General features: G+C 40.5%; 1 protein-coding gene across 1 annotated transcript in view; it reads left to right on the forward strand.

Annotated features, from left to right (window-relative positions):
• pot1 (protection of telomeres 1 homolog) overlaps window positions 1–13,650 on the forward strand; it is a 62,921-nt gene extending 49,271 nt beyond the window's left edge. Inside the window, exons 11-19 of the mRNA XM_057836502.1 lie at window positions 2,508–2,692; window positions 8,877–8,974; window positions 9,119–9,148; window positions 9,969–10,125; window positions 10,225–10,439; window positions 10,626–10,764; window positions 10,868–10,953; window positions 12,713–12,807; window positions 12,890–13,650. Coding sequence (XP_057692485.1) covers window positions 2,508–2,692; window positions 8,877–8,974; window positions 9,119–9,148; window positions 9,969–10,125; window positions 10,225–10,439; window positions 10,626–10,764; window positions 10,868–10,953; window positions 12,713–12,807; window positions 12,890–13,102 — 1,218 coding nt within the window. The 3' untranslated portion in view covers window positions 13,103–13,650. The remainder of the gene's footprint in view (window positions 1–2,507; window positions 2,693–8,876; window positions 8,975–9,118; window positions 9,149–9,968; window positions 10,126–10,224; window positions 10,440–10,625; window positions 10,765–10,867; window positions 10,954–12,712; window positions 12,808–12,889) is intronic.
• Window positions 13,651–13,774: the final 124 nt, after the last annotated feature.

A 13,774-nucleotide genomic window follows, 5' to 3' on the forward strand; every position in this document is an offset into this window, starting at 1 on the left:
TGTGCCTCTGGGCGACAAGCCGGCCTCCCGCCTTGACGTTGGGAACACACATGACGCTTGGCTGAAGATGACTCACTCTTTTTCTTCTTTTGCTGCTTCTTGGCTTTGATGCGATTACACATCATGTTAGCGCCTTACCATAGGATATTAAGCAAACGGCCGAAAAACAGCAAGGACAATGTTTCATTCCTTCTGACAACCAGCGTTTACGCTTTAAATCTTCACAATGATGAAGAGGAGGAGGAAGAGAAAGAAGAGGAGGACATGTTTCTGTCATCTTCAGCTTTTCGTGACAAACATTTGAGGGGGGAGGCAAGTCCTCTCCAGGCATCTGACTCACTAGTCACGATGCTCAGCTTGATGCAACAGTGCAATCTGCTGGCGGTCATAGTAACAGCAGAAGGAAGCGATGAGATCTGGGCAATACAGTGGTACCTCTACATACAAGTTTATTTCGTTCCAGGACCTTGTTTGCAAGTCGAAATGGTCGTATGCTGAGTAGAATTTTCCCATAAGAATACATTATAATTCCATTAATTTGTTCCACAGCCTGAAAACCTACACTAAAACCTTAATAAATACTGCTGGTACTATTACAAATGGCAATTACACATAGCAAAACAAATAAATTATTAATAAAAATCTTAATAATAACAATTCCTGTAATAATGTAATGAATCGGGTTCTAATGTTGCGGACGTGTTTTGCATGCTGTACTTGAACGCACCATGTGGCTGACGTGACAGAGAGAGAAAGGTGCGGTAGAGATTTTACTTTTAATGTTTTGTGTTCTGGTGTCACCGGCGGCGGACAATAGGTGTGTTGTATTGCACAAGTTCTGAAATAAATGATTAAAACCCTGACGAAGCAGGCGATTTCTTTGGCAATATTACCACAATAATAACTGTCACCTTAACATATAAAGACTGGCGAACAGAGGTCGGAGGAGGACCATCGAAATCGTAGACATTCTACGGCCGTCTGGTCAAGCCACGGAGCCTGTGTTGATTTCTTTAATAAGAAAATCCACCGTGCGTCCGTCGTATTTCGAGCATGTCGTCGGATGTAGAAACAAATGGCGAGACAAATTTTACGTCGGATGTAGAAAAGATCATGGTTCGAAGCGATCATATGTCGAGGTACCACTGTTGCACTTTTCTACAAAGCACATTTTCAAAAGAGAGACAAACCTTTGACTTGACAACATACTGCAAAAGATAAAACTGTTTAAGCTGGAGTTTTGTAAAAAGAAGGCAAACTATTTTTGTTTTGTTTCTTAAATAGCAATATTTCTTTTTCACTACCAATGACAGTGATAGCCGTCCAATCGTAGTTCTTTTCATCCTTTCACTGTTAATTGAAATTAGTTTGTCAACAGTAGATGTCCAGTCCATTTGAAGTCGAAGGGCTTGCAGCGCATGAACATTCGTCGATTTGCTGCTGGCCCCTCCCAGTTTAAAAGGATTGGACGTCTGTTACTTTCAGTGTCAATCAGTGAGTTTACTTTCCTAAACTGATGGGATAAACTGCGAAAAAAAAAATGTTAAATTTTTAAACTGGCTTTAAAATTATATTTCTGTTTTTATCTTTTGTGTTACTCTACTTATGTTGTTTGCTTGTTTCTTTGTTTTAAGTGTAAAGCGTCTTTGAACATCTATAAGAGGCCTCTTGGACTGATTTTTTTTTTTTTTTAAACGAGTAACGTTAACGTTTGTAAGCTGAAAACAGACTACAGGTTTCACTCTCCCCAAAGTAAGGTAAATAACTAAAAAGTAAAGTTGTCCGCTAATTACTTTTTAACCGATAACCGATATCCTGATATTGTCCAATTAAAAAAATTTGAAACCAATATCAAACCGATACTGTTATATGCATTCATGGACTTAACATATTCATGATTTTTCAATCATTTATTGTTCATTTTACAATTGCACATGAATGCAAATGGTCTGCTCACATAACAGCATAATTGCTGTGCTAAGCTGTGACCAGCGCTTGTACAAAAGCAAATGGCTTCTACAGTATATTCACTTTGAGGGCAACATGCATATTGACCCAAAACCAATGTCAATATTGTCTGATATCATTTTAAAATGCTTTTATCGGTCAATATTGTTAGCTAGCCATTCATATTGGACAACTCTACTAAAAAGTATTTTTATTCCACTTCTTCGAAAGAGCAACTAGTCACAGTTCAGTTCAAGGTTTCATGGTTTCAATTTCTTAAAAATAAGGCGAAGTATTGACATTTTCTGAAAAGACAACTTGGAAGTTGCACTCTCCTAATTTGAAGGCAAGCTACTGATTACTGAGTGCATTCTTAAAAGAAGACAACTTTGATGTTACTTTTACACCATTATTAATTAACCTTACCAACAACACAAAAAATGCTGCACTTTGATATGAAAAGAATCTGGGAAGTGGCATTAAAAAAATACTATATATTGATACAATCATATACATACCATTACTGTACTAGTATATTCTTTTTGGATGTCCTCCACCAGCCTGGAGACTTCTTGAGGATATTCAACCTACGAGCCATCCCTGGTTCCATCAGGCTTCCCGGGGTGAGGAGCAGCCAGGTAGAGGAGATCAACCACCTTTCCTTCCACCTGCACGGCGGTACGGCGTACGGAAGGGGCATACGCATCCTGCCCGACAACTGCACTGACGTTCAGGAGCTGAAGAGGTAAATTTTAAAAGTCCCTCCACAGTCATGGCTATGGCGTAGAGCAGTGATCCCCAACCACTGTGGCGCATTTGCTGCCAGGCCGCAGAGAAATAATAAATTATTTGTTAACAACCGTAATCTGGCCTGTGCCTCTTGACTAATAAGGGTAGAGATTTGTGTAGGTCGCCCTCTAGTGGTTTGCCACCATTACTGGGGTGTTTACACACCTATAGCAGCCGAGCATCTGTCAATGTAAACCATGGGTGCCCAAGTCATGTCCTCGAGAGCCCCTATCCAGCTTGTTTTCCATGTCTCCCTCCTCCAACACACCTGAATCAAATAATCAGGATCGTTATCAGCATAGCCATGTAGAAAGAGTTGTGACACCTCCATAGGGATCAATCATTCGATTTTATTTCCGGGTCATGGAGCCTCAAAAAGTTCCGAACATCTCTTCGATAGAGCGAAACCCATTCATTTGAATAGCTGGCAGTCAAGTATGTTGAACCACCAGCGAGTTTATTTTTTTTATACTGACTGCTAACTCAGGGGTAAATTTATGAAGCCACTATCTCTTAAATCATCAACTCTTTCAGAGGCCCATTGTGACACATACTTTTCTGTATTTGTGAGTATTGGTAGAAGTAAGTTTTGAAGGTATTACCCTGACCGTAGAGTACCAAGTTAACCTGTACAACCTGTATTTTTTACATCAAAATGTTGAAGAGACTGTATTTTAGTGATTTGTATAGATTGCGAAAGTGACGTCAGTATGTAGTAGAAACAAACTTATAATAGAAATCTAATTTATATATTTTTTTAGGTCAGACGGGACGTTTTCATTATGCAAATCATGCTGTTTCTTGTAACTGTGACCATTGCTGGTGACTGCTGGCGGTGGCCACTGAGCCAAACTGAACTTTAAATTTCATGTTTTACAGCTGACCATTGCCATCCATTTGTTTCCGCTACTCTTAGTCCTTGGAGAAAACATACATAGCCCCTTTCGGACCGAATTGTGCATCCAAATGCTGCACAACAAACCATCACAGCCCCACTGATCTATAAAATGTTAGGTGTAAACAGGGAACCATGACACTTATTTCACCAATTGTTCAATGAAAAATGTGATTTTCTTTATTAAAGGGTAAGGATTTCTTATTCTTTAATATATTACCACTGGTAAGTGAATCAAGGAAATCTAGGCATTCTCTGGAAAAGCAGTTGTGAAAAAAAGAAAAACTTAAATTATCTTGCATTTCAAAGTAAAAGTCGATTTTCCATGTTAATGATAACACAAACACGAAACTTTCCCATACACAACATGGGAAAGGTTCCTTCTGGGTAACCATTTATATAGTTTTCAGTTTTCACAAAAAACTTAAATCATCTTGCATTTCAAAGTAAAAGTCGATTTTCCATGCTAATGATAACACAAACACGAAACTTTCCCACACAACATGGGAAAGGTTCCTTCTGGGTAACCATTTATATAGTTTTCAGTTTTCACATTACCACTCCAAATGTATTATTAATTACAGTGCAATGACATAAGTACTTAGATGCGGGATTTCATCCATTTTTCCCACAAATGTCGTATTCACCACTGACTGTGGCCCCAGTAGCTAGGCTACGTATGGAACAATGAAATTAACAGTTCACCTGCTGTGGCCTGAACGGAGTCTTACACCTTCCTCCTGGTGCGCATGGACTTGAATTGCGTGCCCGCTTGTGCAGTCCCTGTTTTTTCACCTCTTTTATCAACACCATCGTCGTTTTGGGGCTTTCTGAAGAAACTTCGGACACTCAGTTGCCTTGACATTTTTCAGAGTAAGGCCAACGATGTCATGCATCAAGAGAGACAATAGCTAATTAATATGCTCACTCGCCACTAGGGATGGGAATCGAAATCCGATTCCAGTTCGGAACCGGTTCCGAGTGTTTCGAGGCCTCGACATCACAATGAAAAAGCCTTAACGATCCCTTTAACGAGTCCTGAAGACGCATATTGCGTCGTGACTGTCTTGTTGTCCAAATGCATCAAACTAGCATGGCGCCAAGAACCACTCGCTCCAAAGTTTGACTACACTTCACCAGGAAAGAGTGTGAAAATGAAAGGTTACGACGGGTAAGCACGAGCATTGCAGCCATAAACATAACAATGACAGCACGTAGGTTCAAACACTTGAAAGTGTGTCTTCACTTCACGAGGAAAAATTGGTATAATTTGCTGACTTTATTTAACCATCACTTGAAGAGTGAAACTAAGAATAGAAATAAATCAATTTCGTCCCCAATAACAAACAGGTTTGCATCAACGTAAATCAGCAATGATTAGCTGCTAATAACAGTAATAACAAATGGTTAGCATTCGTTCGCTAGCATTAGCACATCGTTCAATCCACTACACAACTGGATTTAAGTGTCCGATCGCGAGTGGAAACACAACAACAACAGCACAAAAGATGATACATACAGGCGTTGCCTCTGTAGATATTAACATTAACAAAGAACTTAGGCTCGTAGAAGTGTTTCCCTCTCTCACTCACTTGGATGCGGCATTTCTTCTTTGGGTGTATGCGCGCTCCAGTGGTCCTCAAACTGCGGCCCGCGGCCCAAATATGGCCCGCCTCCACATTTGGTCCGGCCATTTTGAATTTTTTTTTTTTTTTCTCAATCGTGTTATTTATTTTCTGGCCTTTTCCTTGAAGAATTCAGAGAGGGTTATTTGGTTATTATCTATTTGATTAATAGTGTTTTTATTATTAATTATTATTATTATTATTATAAAGAATCCAGAAAGGGTTATTTGATTGTGGCTTTCTGAAAAACAATAATTTTTTACATTTATGCACTTCTGCAATCGTCACACTTTTTCTGTAACAAACTGACCCCGGCCCCTCATCAGAGAAGGGAAAAGTTATGTGGCCCTCACAGGAAAAAGTTTGGGGACCCCTGCTTTAACACATATTGCCAAAGGCAGAACAAAAACCTATCTGCCTATATATATATATACCAATATTTTTTATTTCTATTAGATAAATGTTTCAGTAAAATGTTACACATTCTTGTGTATTTGCCACTTACTGCCACAGTTAACATTGAGGCTTTGGGCCTCTTTTGATCTCGTTGTGAGTTTGTAAGGTTGTGACTTCTGATTAAACAAACTCGATGCCAATCAAAACGTTTGTTCTTCTTTTCCCCCAAATTAGAATCGATAAGAGAATCGATAAAGAATCGAATCGTTAAGCAATATCGATAATGGAATCGGAATCGTAAAAATCCTATCAATTCCCATCCCTACTCGCCACCCTGTGGTCTGGGGTGTGAATTGCAACCTGTCAAAATGACAGGTGGACTTCAGTTTTTTCCGTCACCGTTTTAAAAAATCGGTCAACGACGGAAAATATTCGGTTAACGCGACCCCTGGTCGCAACTCTCTTTCTACATGGCTCTGGTTATCAGGCTCCTATAGAGATTGCTGATGAGCTGATCATTTCATTCAGATGTGTTAAAGCAGGGATGGAAAACAAGGTGGATAGGGGCACTCGAGGACCGGACTTGGGCACCCCTGATGTAAAGAGTAACTTTAGCTGCTGATGGCTGCGGCCGGCGACATCTTTAGACAGCTATTTTTAAGGGGAAAAGGCCACCTGCCGAGCCAGAAGAGGATCCTACAACCAAGTCCATTCTGCATAAAAAGCTAACAAATGAGACAAGGAAAGCAAATGCACTGAGAGCATCATACCTCAAGGCGAACCGTATTGCTAAAGCCAAGAAACCTTTCACGATTGGAGAAGAACTCATTATCTTGCGACCAAGGATATTTGCCGTCAAGTTTTAGGAGAGGCCCCTGTTTAAAAAAAAAAAAAGGTTGATTCAGCGTATGGTGATTCATATTTTCCCTGTACTTAATGTTCGTTTTTAGCCCTGTCATGTTATTTTACAGTGCCTTGCAAAAGTATTCGGCCCCCTTGAACCTTGCAACCTTTCGCCACATTTCAGGCTTCAAACAAAAAGATATAAAATTTTAATTTTTTGTCAAGAATCAACAACAAGTGGGACACAATCGTGAAGTGGAACAAAATTTATTTGATAATTTAAACTTTTTTAACAAATAAACTGAAAAGTGGGGCGTGCAATATTATTCGGCCCCCTTGCGTTAATACTTTGTAGCGCCACCTTTTGCTCCAATTACCGCTGCAAGTCGCTTGGGGTATGTTTGTATCAGTTTTGCACATCGAGTGACTGACATTCTTGCCCATTCTTCCTTGCAAAACAGCTCGAGCTCAGTGAGATTGGAAAAAAAACTTCAATGAACTAATATCCTTTTATGGTTATATTATACTGTATATGCCATGTACAATATAATAGTTAATCTCTAACTTTTAACCCAAGTAGGGCCTCCAAAAACAGATCTTCAAGTACCACCAGAGTGACCAACATTCAATTGCCTTTCCACAGATTCTCGATTGGATTCAGGTCTGGACTTTGACTTGGCCATTCTAACACCTGGATACGTTTATTTTTTAACCATTCCATTGTAGATTTGGCTTTATGTTTTGGATCATTGTCCTGTTGGAAGATAAATCTCCATCCCAGTCTCAGGTCTTGTGCTGATTCCAACAGGTTTTCTTCCAGAATGTTCCTGTATTTAGCTGCATCCATCTTCCCGTCAATTTTAACCATCTTCCCTGTCCCTGCTGAAGAAAAGCAGGCCCAAACCATGATGCTGCCACCACCATGTTTGACAGTGGGGATGGTGTGTTCAGGGTGATGAGCTGTGTTGCTTTTACGCCAAACATATCGTTTTGCATTGTGGCCAAAAAGTTCAATTTTGGTTTCATCTGACCAGAGCACCTTCTTCCACGTTTGGTGTGTCTCCCAGGTGGCTTGTGGCAAGCTTTAAACGAGACTTTTTATGGATATCTTTGAGGAATGGCTTTCTTCTTGCCACTCTTCCATAAAGGCCAGATTTGTGCAGTGTACGACTGATTGTTGCCCTATGGACAGACTCTCCCACCTCAGCTGTAGATCTCTGCAGTTCATCCAGAGTGATCATGGACCTCTTGGCTGCATCTCTAATCAGTTTTCTCCTTGTTTGAGAAGAAAGTTTGGAGGACGGCCGGGTCTTGGTAGATTTGCAGTGGTCTGATGCTCCTTCCATTTCAATATGATGGCTTGCACAGTGCTCCTTGAGATGTTTAAAGCTTGGGAAATCTTTTTGTATCCAAATCCGGCTTTAAACTTCTCCACAACAGTATCTCGGACCTGCCTGGCGTGTTCCTTGGTTTTCATAATGCTCTCTGCACTTTAAACAGAACCCTGAGACTATCACAGAGCAGGTGCATTTATACGGAGACTTGATTACACACAGGTGGATTCTATTTATCATCATCGGTCAGTTAGGACAACATTGGATCATTCAGAGATCCTCACTGAACTTCTGGAGTGAGTTTGCTGCACTGAAAGTAAAGGGGCCGAATAATATTGCACGCCCCACTTTTCAGTTTTTTTATTTGTTAAAAAAGTTTAAACTATCCAATAAATGTTGTTCCACTTCACGGTTGTGTCCCACTTGTTGTTGATTCTTGACAAAAAAATTAAATTTCATATCTTTATGTTTGAAGCCTGAAATGTGGCGAAAGGTTGCAAGATTCAAGGGGGCCGAATACTTTTGCAAGGCACTGTATATTTTATTGTAATCTTTTTCCACACATTGCCGGTCTGTGGGGAAAAAAAGCCCCACATCACACAGGTCCGTGGTGCAAAAAAGGTTGGGGACCACTGGAGTTGAGAAGGAGCGAATATTTCTGAAGGCAGTAACTGCTTTCAGAATCCTTCATCATCCCCTACTGCCTAATCACTACATAAGAGATGTATGAACGGGCTCCTTAGTGACTTCTGTTCATACTGAATGGTAAATGGTGTTATACTTGTATAGCGCTTTTCTACCGCTCAAGGTACTCAAAGCGCTTTACACTACATTGCCATCTACCTACTGGTGACACAGCACCAGGAGCAATGCGGGGTTCAGTATCTTGCTCAAGGATACTTAGGCGAGTTCATCAGGGTGGAGAATCGAACCCACAACCTCTGGGTTGGGGGACAACTACTCCACCACTGAGCCACGCCATCCCCCGAGTTAGACAGTGGCCTGTAGATGGAGACCACCTGTGTTGACTGTCTTCTTTGTGTGCAGGATAATGAAGGTTTTCCATGAAAACATGGAGTTAAATCAGCCTGAAGTCAACGACTCAGCAATGTGGGATGCGTGGAATACGCCTCCACAATCTCCAGGTAAGGGTAATGAACACATAACCATTAAAATCATTAAAACGGCTGTTCAAAATTTGAACATCTTCAGCCCGAAAGCAGTTTTGCAATGAGTAATTTTGCAGATTTCAATGTCACAAACAATCTTGTTGTCTTTTTTTTTTTTAGTGAAAGGGGCTTCAGTGGAGTTCAGCACAGGTATGAAACACAAATGTTTTTTCATCAGTTAATTGGAGTTTAGGGGTCGGCAACCCAGAATGTTGAAAGAGCCATATTGCACTAAAAAACAAATATGTCTGGAGCCGCAAAAAAATTAAAAGCCTTAAAAAAGCCTAATAATGAAGGCAACACATCCTGTATGTATCTGTATTAGCTATATTAGCTTACTATCAAAATGACTAAGTCTGCTAAAAATACATAATGAGCCTTCATTATTTAATGTTTATTTTCCCTGTAGTGCATCCAACCACATGAATTCTCTGTATGATGCCACCTCAAGTAGCTACCTGCCTCGCATCCCGTCCTGCTGGTAGAAACGTGTGTCGCAGGCTATGACGAAAATCTTCGTTGACAGAAATGTTGAAATGTAATAATTATTGTACACATTTTTACAGCATTGGAAAACATTAAGAATGTTTGTGTCATTTTTGTCCTCACACAGAAACCATGTCAAAATAAAAAATATATTTCGCTCAACCATCTTTTTCCATTTTCAAATATTTTTGAAAATGATCCAGGGAGCCACTAGGGCAGTGCTGAAGAGCCGCATGCGGCTCTCAAAACACGGGTTGCCGACCCCCGGTCTGGGTGATCTTTTTTCTTCTCCCAAGTGCATGTGCTTTGCTTACATTAGCTACATGGCTGCAATCAAAGTTAGTACCATAAACTACAGTAGTTGACAAATGGATGATTTGATTGGGATTTAGCATCTATATTTTATATGGATTAGCAGCTTTAATGTGTTTGTTACCTAGTTTTTGGTCTTTTTTGTAATGTCTCTATTTGCATGGCCATTCAGAGAGAACATGTGATCACGAACTTCAGCCCGTGACCCTGAGCGAACTGAAGCATTGCACGCCAGGCAGTTTTCATCACGTCAGAGCCCAGCTACGATCCTATGAGCCATCGAGACTCCACCAAGTGCTCAAACTTTATTGCAGCAAGTGCCAATCCATGTATGAAAAACACTTAACATACACATTGTGTCAACATAGCATCTCGATTTGAGTGACTTCAATGTATCATTTAAATCTAAAGCCGCACTACTGTTGCAGGCAGGACATCCCTGACAACAAGCTTGTGTCGAAAGTGTTTTCCGAGGCTTCGACCGTACCAAACGGTCCCCCCAGCCCCCCGGATTGGTGCCTGTCCGGACAGGTTCATTTGCCAGGGGAATCGGAGCCAGGACCAGGTGGTCGCACGCTCAATGTCCATCTGTCCGCACAGCTTACAGTTGAGGGAAGGTCAAAGGAGCTCATCTTCCTCACAGGTAAATGAGGTCGACTGTTGCAAAGGCTGCAGGCAGATACATGCGTAGCTACACTGATATGTCCATTGTCTTAAGGTCGACAGTTCAATAGTCAGATTCATTGGAAATGGAGTTCTATCACTGTTCTGGACACGTATGAGGTCACTATTATTACATCATGCTCAACACCTTTTTGATGTTTTTCAGGTTGCACACCACTGGAAGCATGTCACCTAGCCACCACGTTCACAAATGTGATCCCTGTCAGGTCATTGCCGGGGGGTCAGCTGGATTTGCTTGACCTGAGTGTGCCATTCCTTTTCCGTGGAAGGAAGAGGTTTTACGGGTCAGAGGCTTTCACAACATCACTCCTGATACAACCTCACAGGAAGTCGTCAGATGGTGACCTGACAACTTCCTTTGTGTGTGTTTGTTTGTATGGGTGTCAGGTGTAAGCAGTGTTCCAAGGGAGCCGCTGTCAGAGAACCAAAAGCAGACGGAGACAATATCATAGATGAAAAGAAAATCGCTGAAGGTCGGAATGCTATTTTACAAATAATTTTAACTTTCAGTTGTTACTCCCGCAGGTGGCAAAAACACTACATTTTACTACTCTCTTTTTGTATGTTTTTGTTTTCTTACCTTGTTGTTTCCTGTTGACATCCTGATACTTTTGACCAAACCACCAATTTGCTGTTGGTTTCCCAATAGTTTTGTCCAATTTTTCTTCACTTATCACTTCCCATAGACTCCACTATCAGTTGACGGGACACGGGGCTTGGGGCTGATCCATAGGGGGCCTATTTTCAAAAACTTAAAATTCAAATATTTTCAAAATCAAAGCCGCTAGGGACCTAAAACCAAAACGGGCACCTTCTTTAGGCATATGTGAGTCTCCATTTGCAGCGATCTAAAAAAATTCAAAGTCGTTCCCTAATAAAATCCTGATTCTATTTTTTTTTTATACAAGTATAACGAAAAATGACAAATTCTAAAATTTTACGCTAGATGCACAAAAATCACAAAATGCAGAGATAATCACCTATAGTTTCAGGATCAATAGCAATATTTAACAAAATTTGCCCAAAAAAATAGCAACTTCACTCAATTTTCACATCAGAAACTTAATAATTGAGGAAAGCATGCAGAATCATTTTAATTTTACTCAACAAAAGCTAAATTTGCATTTTCCTATATCGAATCGCAACTTATATAGGTTTAATTCCGATATTACTATTGCTTTTGCACTGGGGCACGTCTTGCCGGCTATCTGGCCGTCGTCGTTTTAAGATTGAAATGTTACATAAAATAAAACACGTAAAAGGTGATTTTTTTTTTTTGTATGGACGCAGAAATGTTTAAATTGCTACTTTTTTGCAAAAAAACGGGCAGTGTAAACTTACGCTACTCTGTATGGATACAACATGGCGGCCATCACAAAACAAAGAGCTTTTTAAATTGAAAAATGTTGGAGATAAATGCGCACAGCACCGGAATTTCTATCGATATGAACATAGAACAGTCTAGATCAGGGGTGGGCAAACCGGTCCTCGAGGGCCGCAGTGGGTCCTGGTCTTTGTTCCAACTGACCCAGCACAGATAGTTTAACCAATGCGGTTTCAGCAGAAATGAGAAGCACCTGACTGCAATCGACTAATTGCACTTGTAAAACTGCAGATTGGTGAAAAGGTGTCCTCTTAAAGGGGTGCAACAAAAACCCGCACCCACTGCGGCCCTTTGTGGAATAGTTTGCCCACCCCTGGTCTAGATTCTTGGTTAAAAGCAGAAAAAACACAGGCAGTTATCATTCATTTTGCGTAAATATTTCGAGCTAAATTTACGCTATTGTGTAATTCAATGTGGTGGTGTGGATGTCACAAAACAAAGAGCTTTTTAAGTTGAAAGTGCATGCATGGGGCTCTTTTATATAATAATTACCTTGATTCCTCGACCAAGTAACTCTTGAGACAATCCTGCCTGCTTGTATGCAGTAAAATATTTGTCCTGTTTCCACTTAATTCCGGCGTTTGAATGCAACGTATGTTTGAATTTATCACAGTAAAAGCCAACTCAGCTCTACCTGGATAGGCCCCCAACGGGAAGGCGTGGCGCAATGATTGTGGGAGCTCTCTTGTCAACTGATAGTGAAGTCAATGCACTTCTTCCATATGTCCTAATAGTTCCTCCCAATAACTTTTTCACCTCTGGTAGTTACCTTCTACTTCTACATTTTAGTCACTTTCTAAATGAAGTCAGTGTCCCAACACTTATCCCCCATTTTCTGTCTGTTGTAGCATTTGGCATTCAGCTCCTGAAGTTTGTCCTGCTACTGACGTTCCACCTGCAAGATGCCACTGACAAACTTGATGCCTACCTGTTGAGAGAGTCGGTTAGTTAAGACACGTGGGGCCGTTTGGTGAATCATTGCAACTTTCATGGTGCCAGTCAACCATTGTGTGTCTTTTGATCAGGAACACTTCTTCAATGTATCGACGGAGGAGACCGCTACCAAACAAGAGGTTCAGGACAGAATCAGTCGAACATTGAACTACTATTGCCCACCAGAGGGCAACGCAGATGAACGTCCGTGGCTCGATTTGTGTTTGGCGGCATACAGAACTTACATGGACGAAAACAAAAAAGTCTACTTTCAGATTAAAAGCACAAGAACACGGGAACTTTGACTGTTACCCAACACAGTTCTATGTGTATTATTTTTATAGTTGCTCTTAAACTTTTTCTTTGCTTTATTTAAAAAATTTTTAAAAATCTGTGAAAAGCAAAGATGACATTTGAACAAACGTATTGAGACACCAAGAGGAAGTGAAATGGAAGAAAATACGGGGGAAAAGTATTTGGACCCACATTAGAAATCAAAATCTGGTTGGACAAAATTATCAGTACACACACAGGAAGTCGGAGGTGAAGAAATGTGGAATTTGGACAAAAATACTGAGGTATCACAAACGTTCTGGGACATGAACGAGACATGAACAATACCATTTGGACACAAGTGCCAGGTTAAACACCAAGGGGAAGCATGAAAAAAGTTGGCTTTTTAATGCAAACGTGTTTACAATGATAACTGACTAGTAAACAAGGAACTATGTGTGGTTATTAGACCTGGGCTATCTTGTTTTTTTAAGTGAGTGGTTATTAGACCCGGGCTACCTTGTTTTTTTAAGTGAGAATAAGAGAATGTTCAAAGTTTAGGAGAAATGTACAGTCAATAAAGGTGTTATAACAAATTTCCAATGGGTAAAATTGTTTTGAATTGAGAACCACTCGGAAGTAATCATTATGTTTACACTAAGTTCATTTGACAGTTAAATGCCCCACTCGGCCCCCACTTAACC

Source organism: Corythoichthys intestinalis, chromosome 5, assembly GCF_030265065.1.
Source record: "Corythoichthys intestinalis isolate RoL2023-P3 chromosome 5, ASM3026506v1, whole genome shotgun sequence".
In the NCBI taxonomy this organism is placed as follows: domain Eukaryota; kingdom Metazoa; phylum Chordata; class Actinopteri; order Syngnathiformes; family Syngnathidae; genus Corythoichthys; species Corythoichthys intestinalis.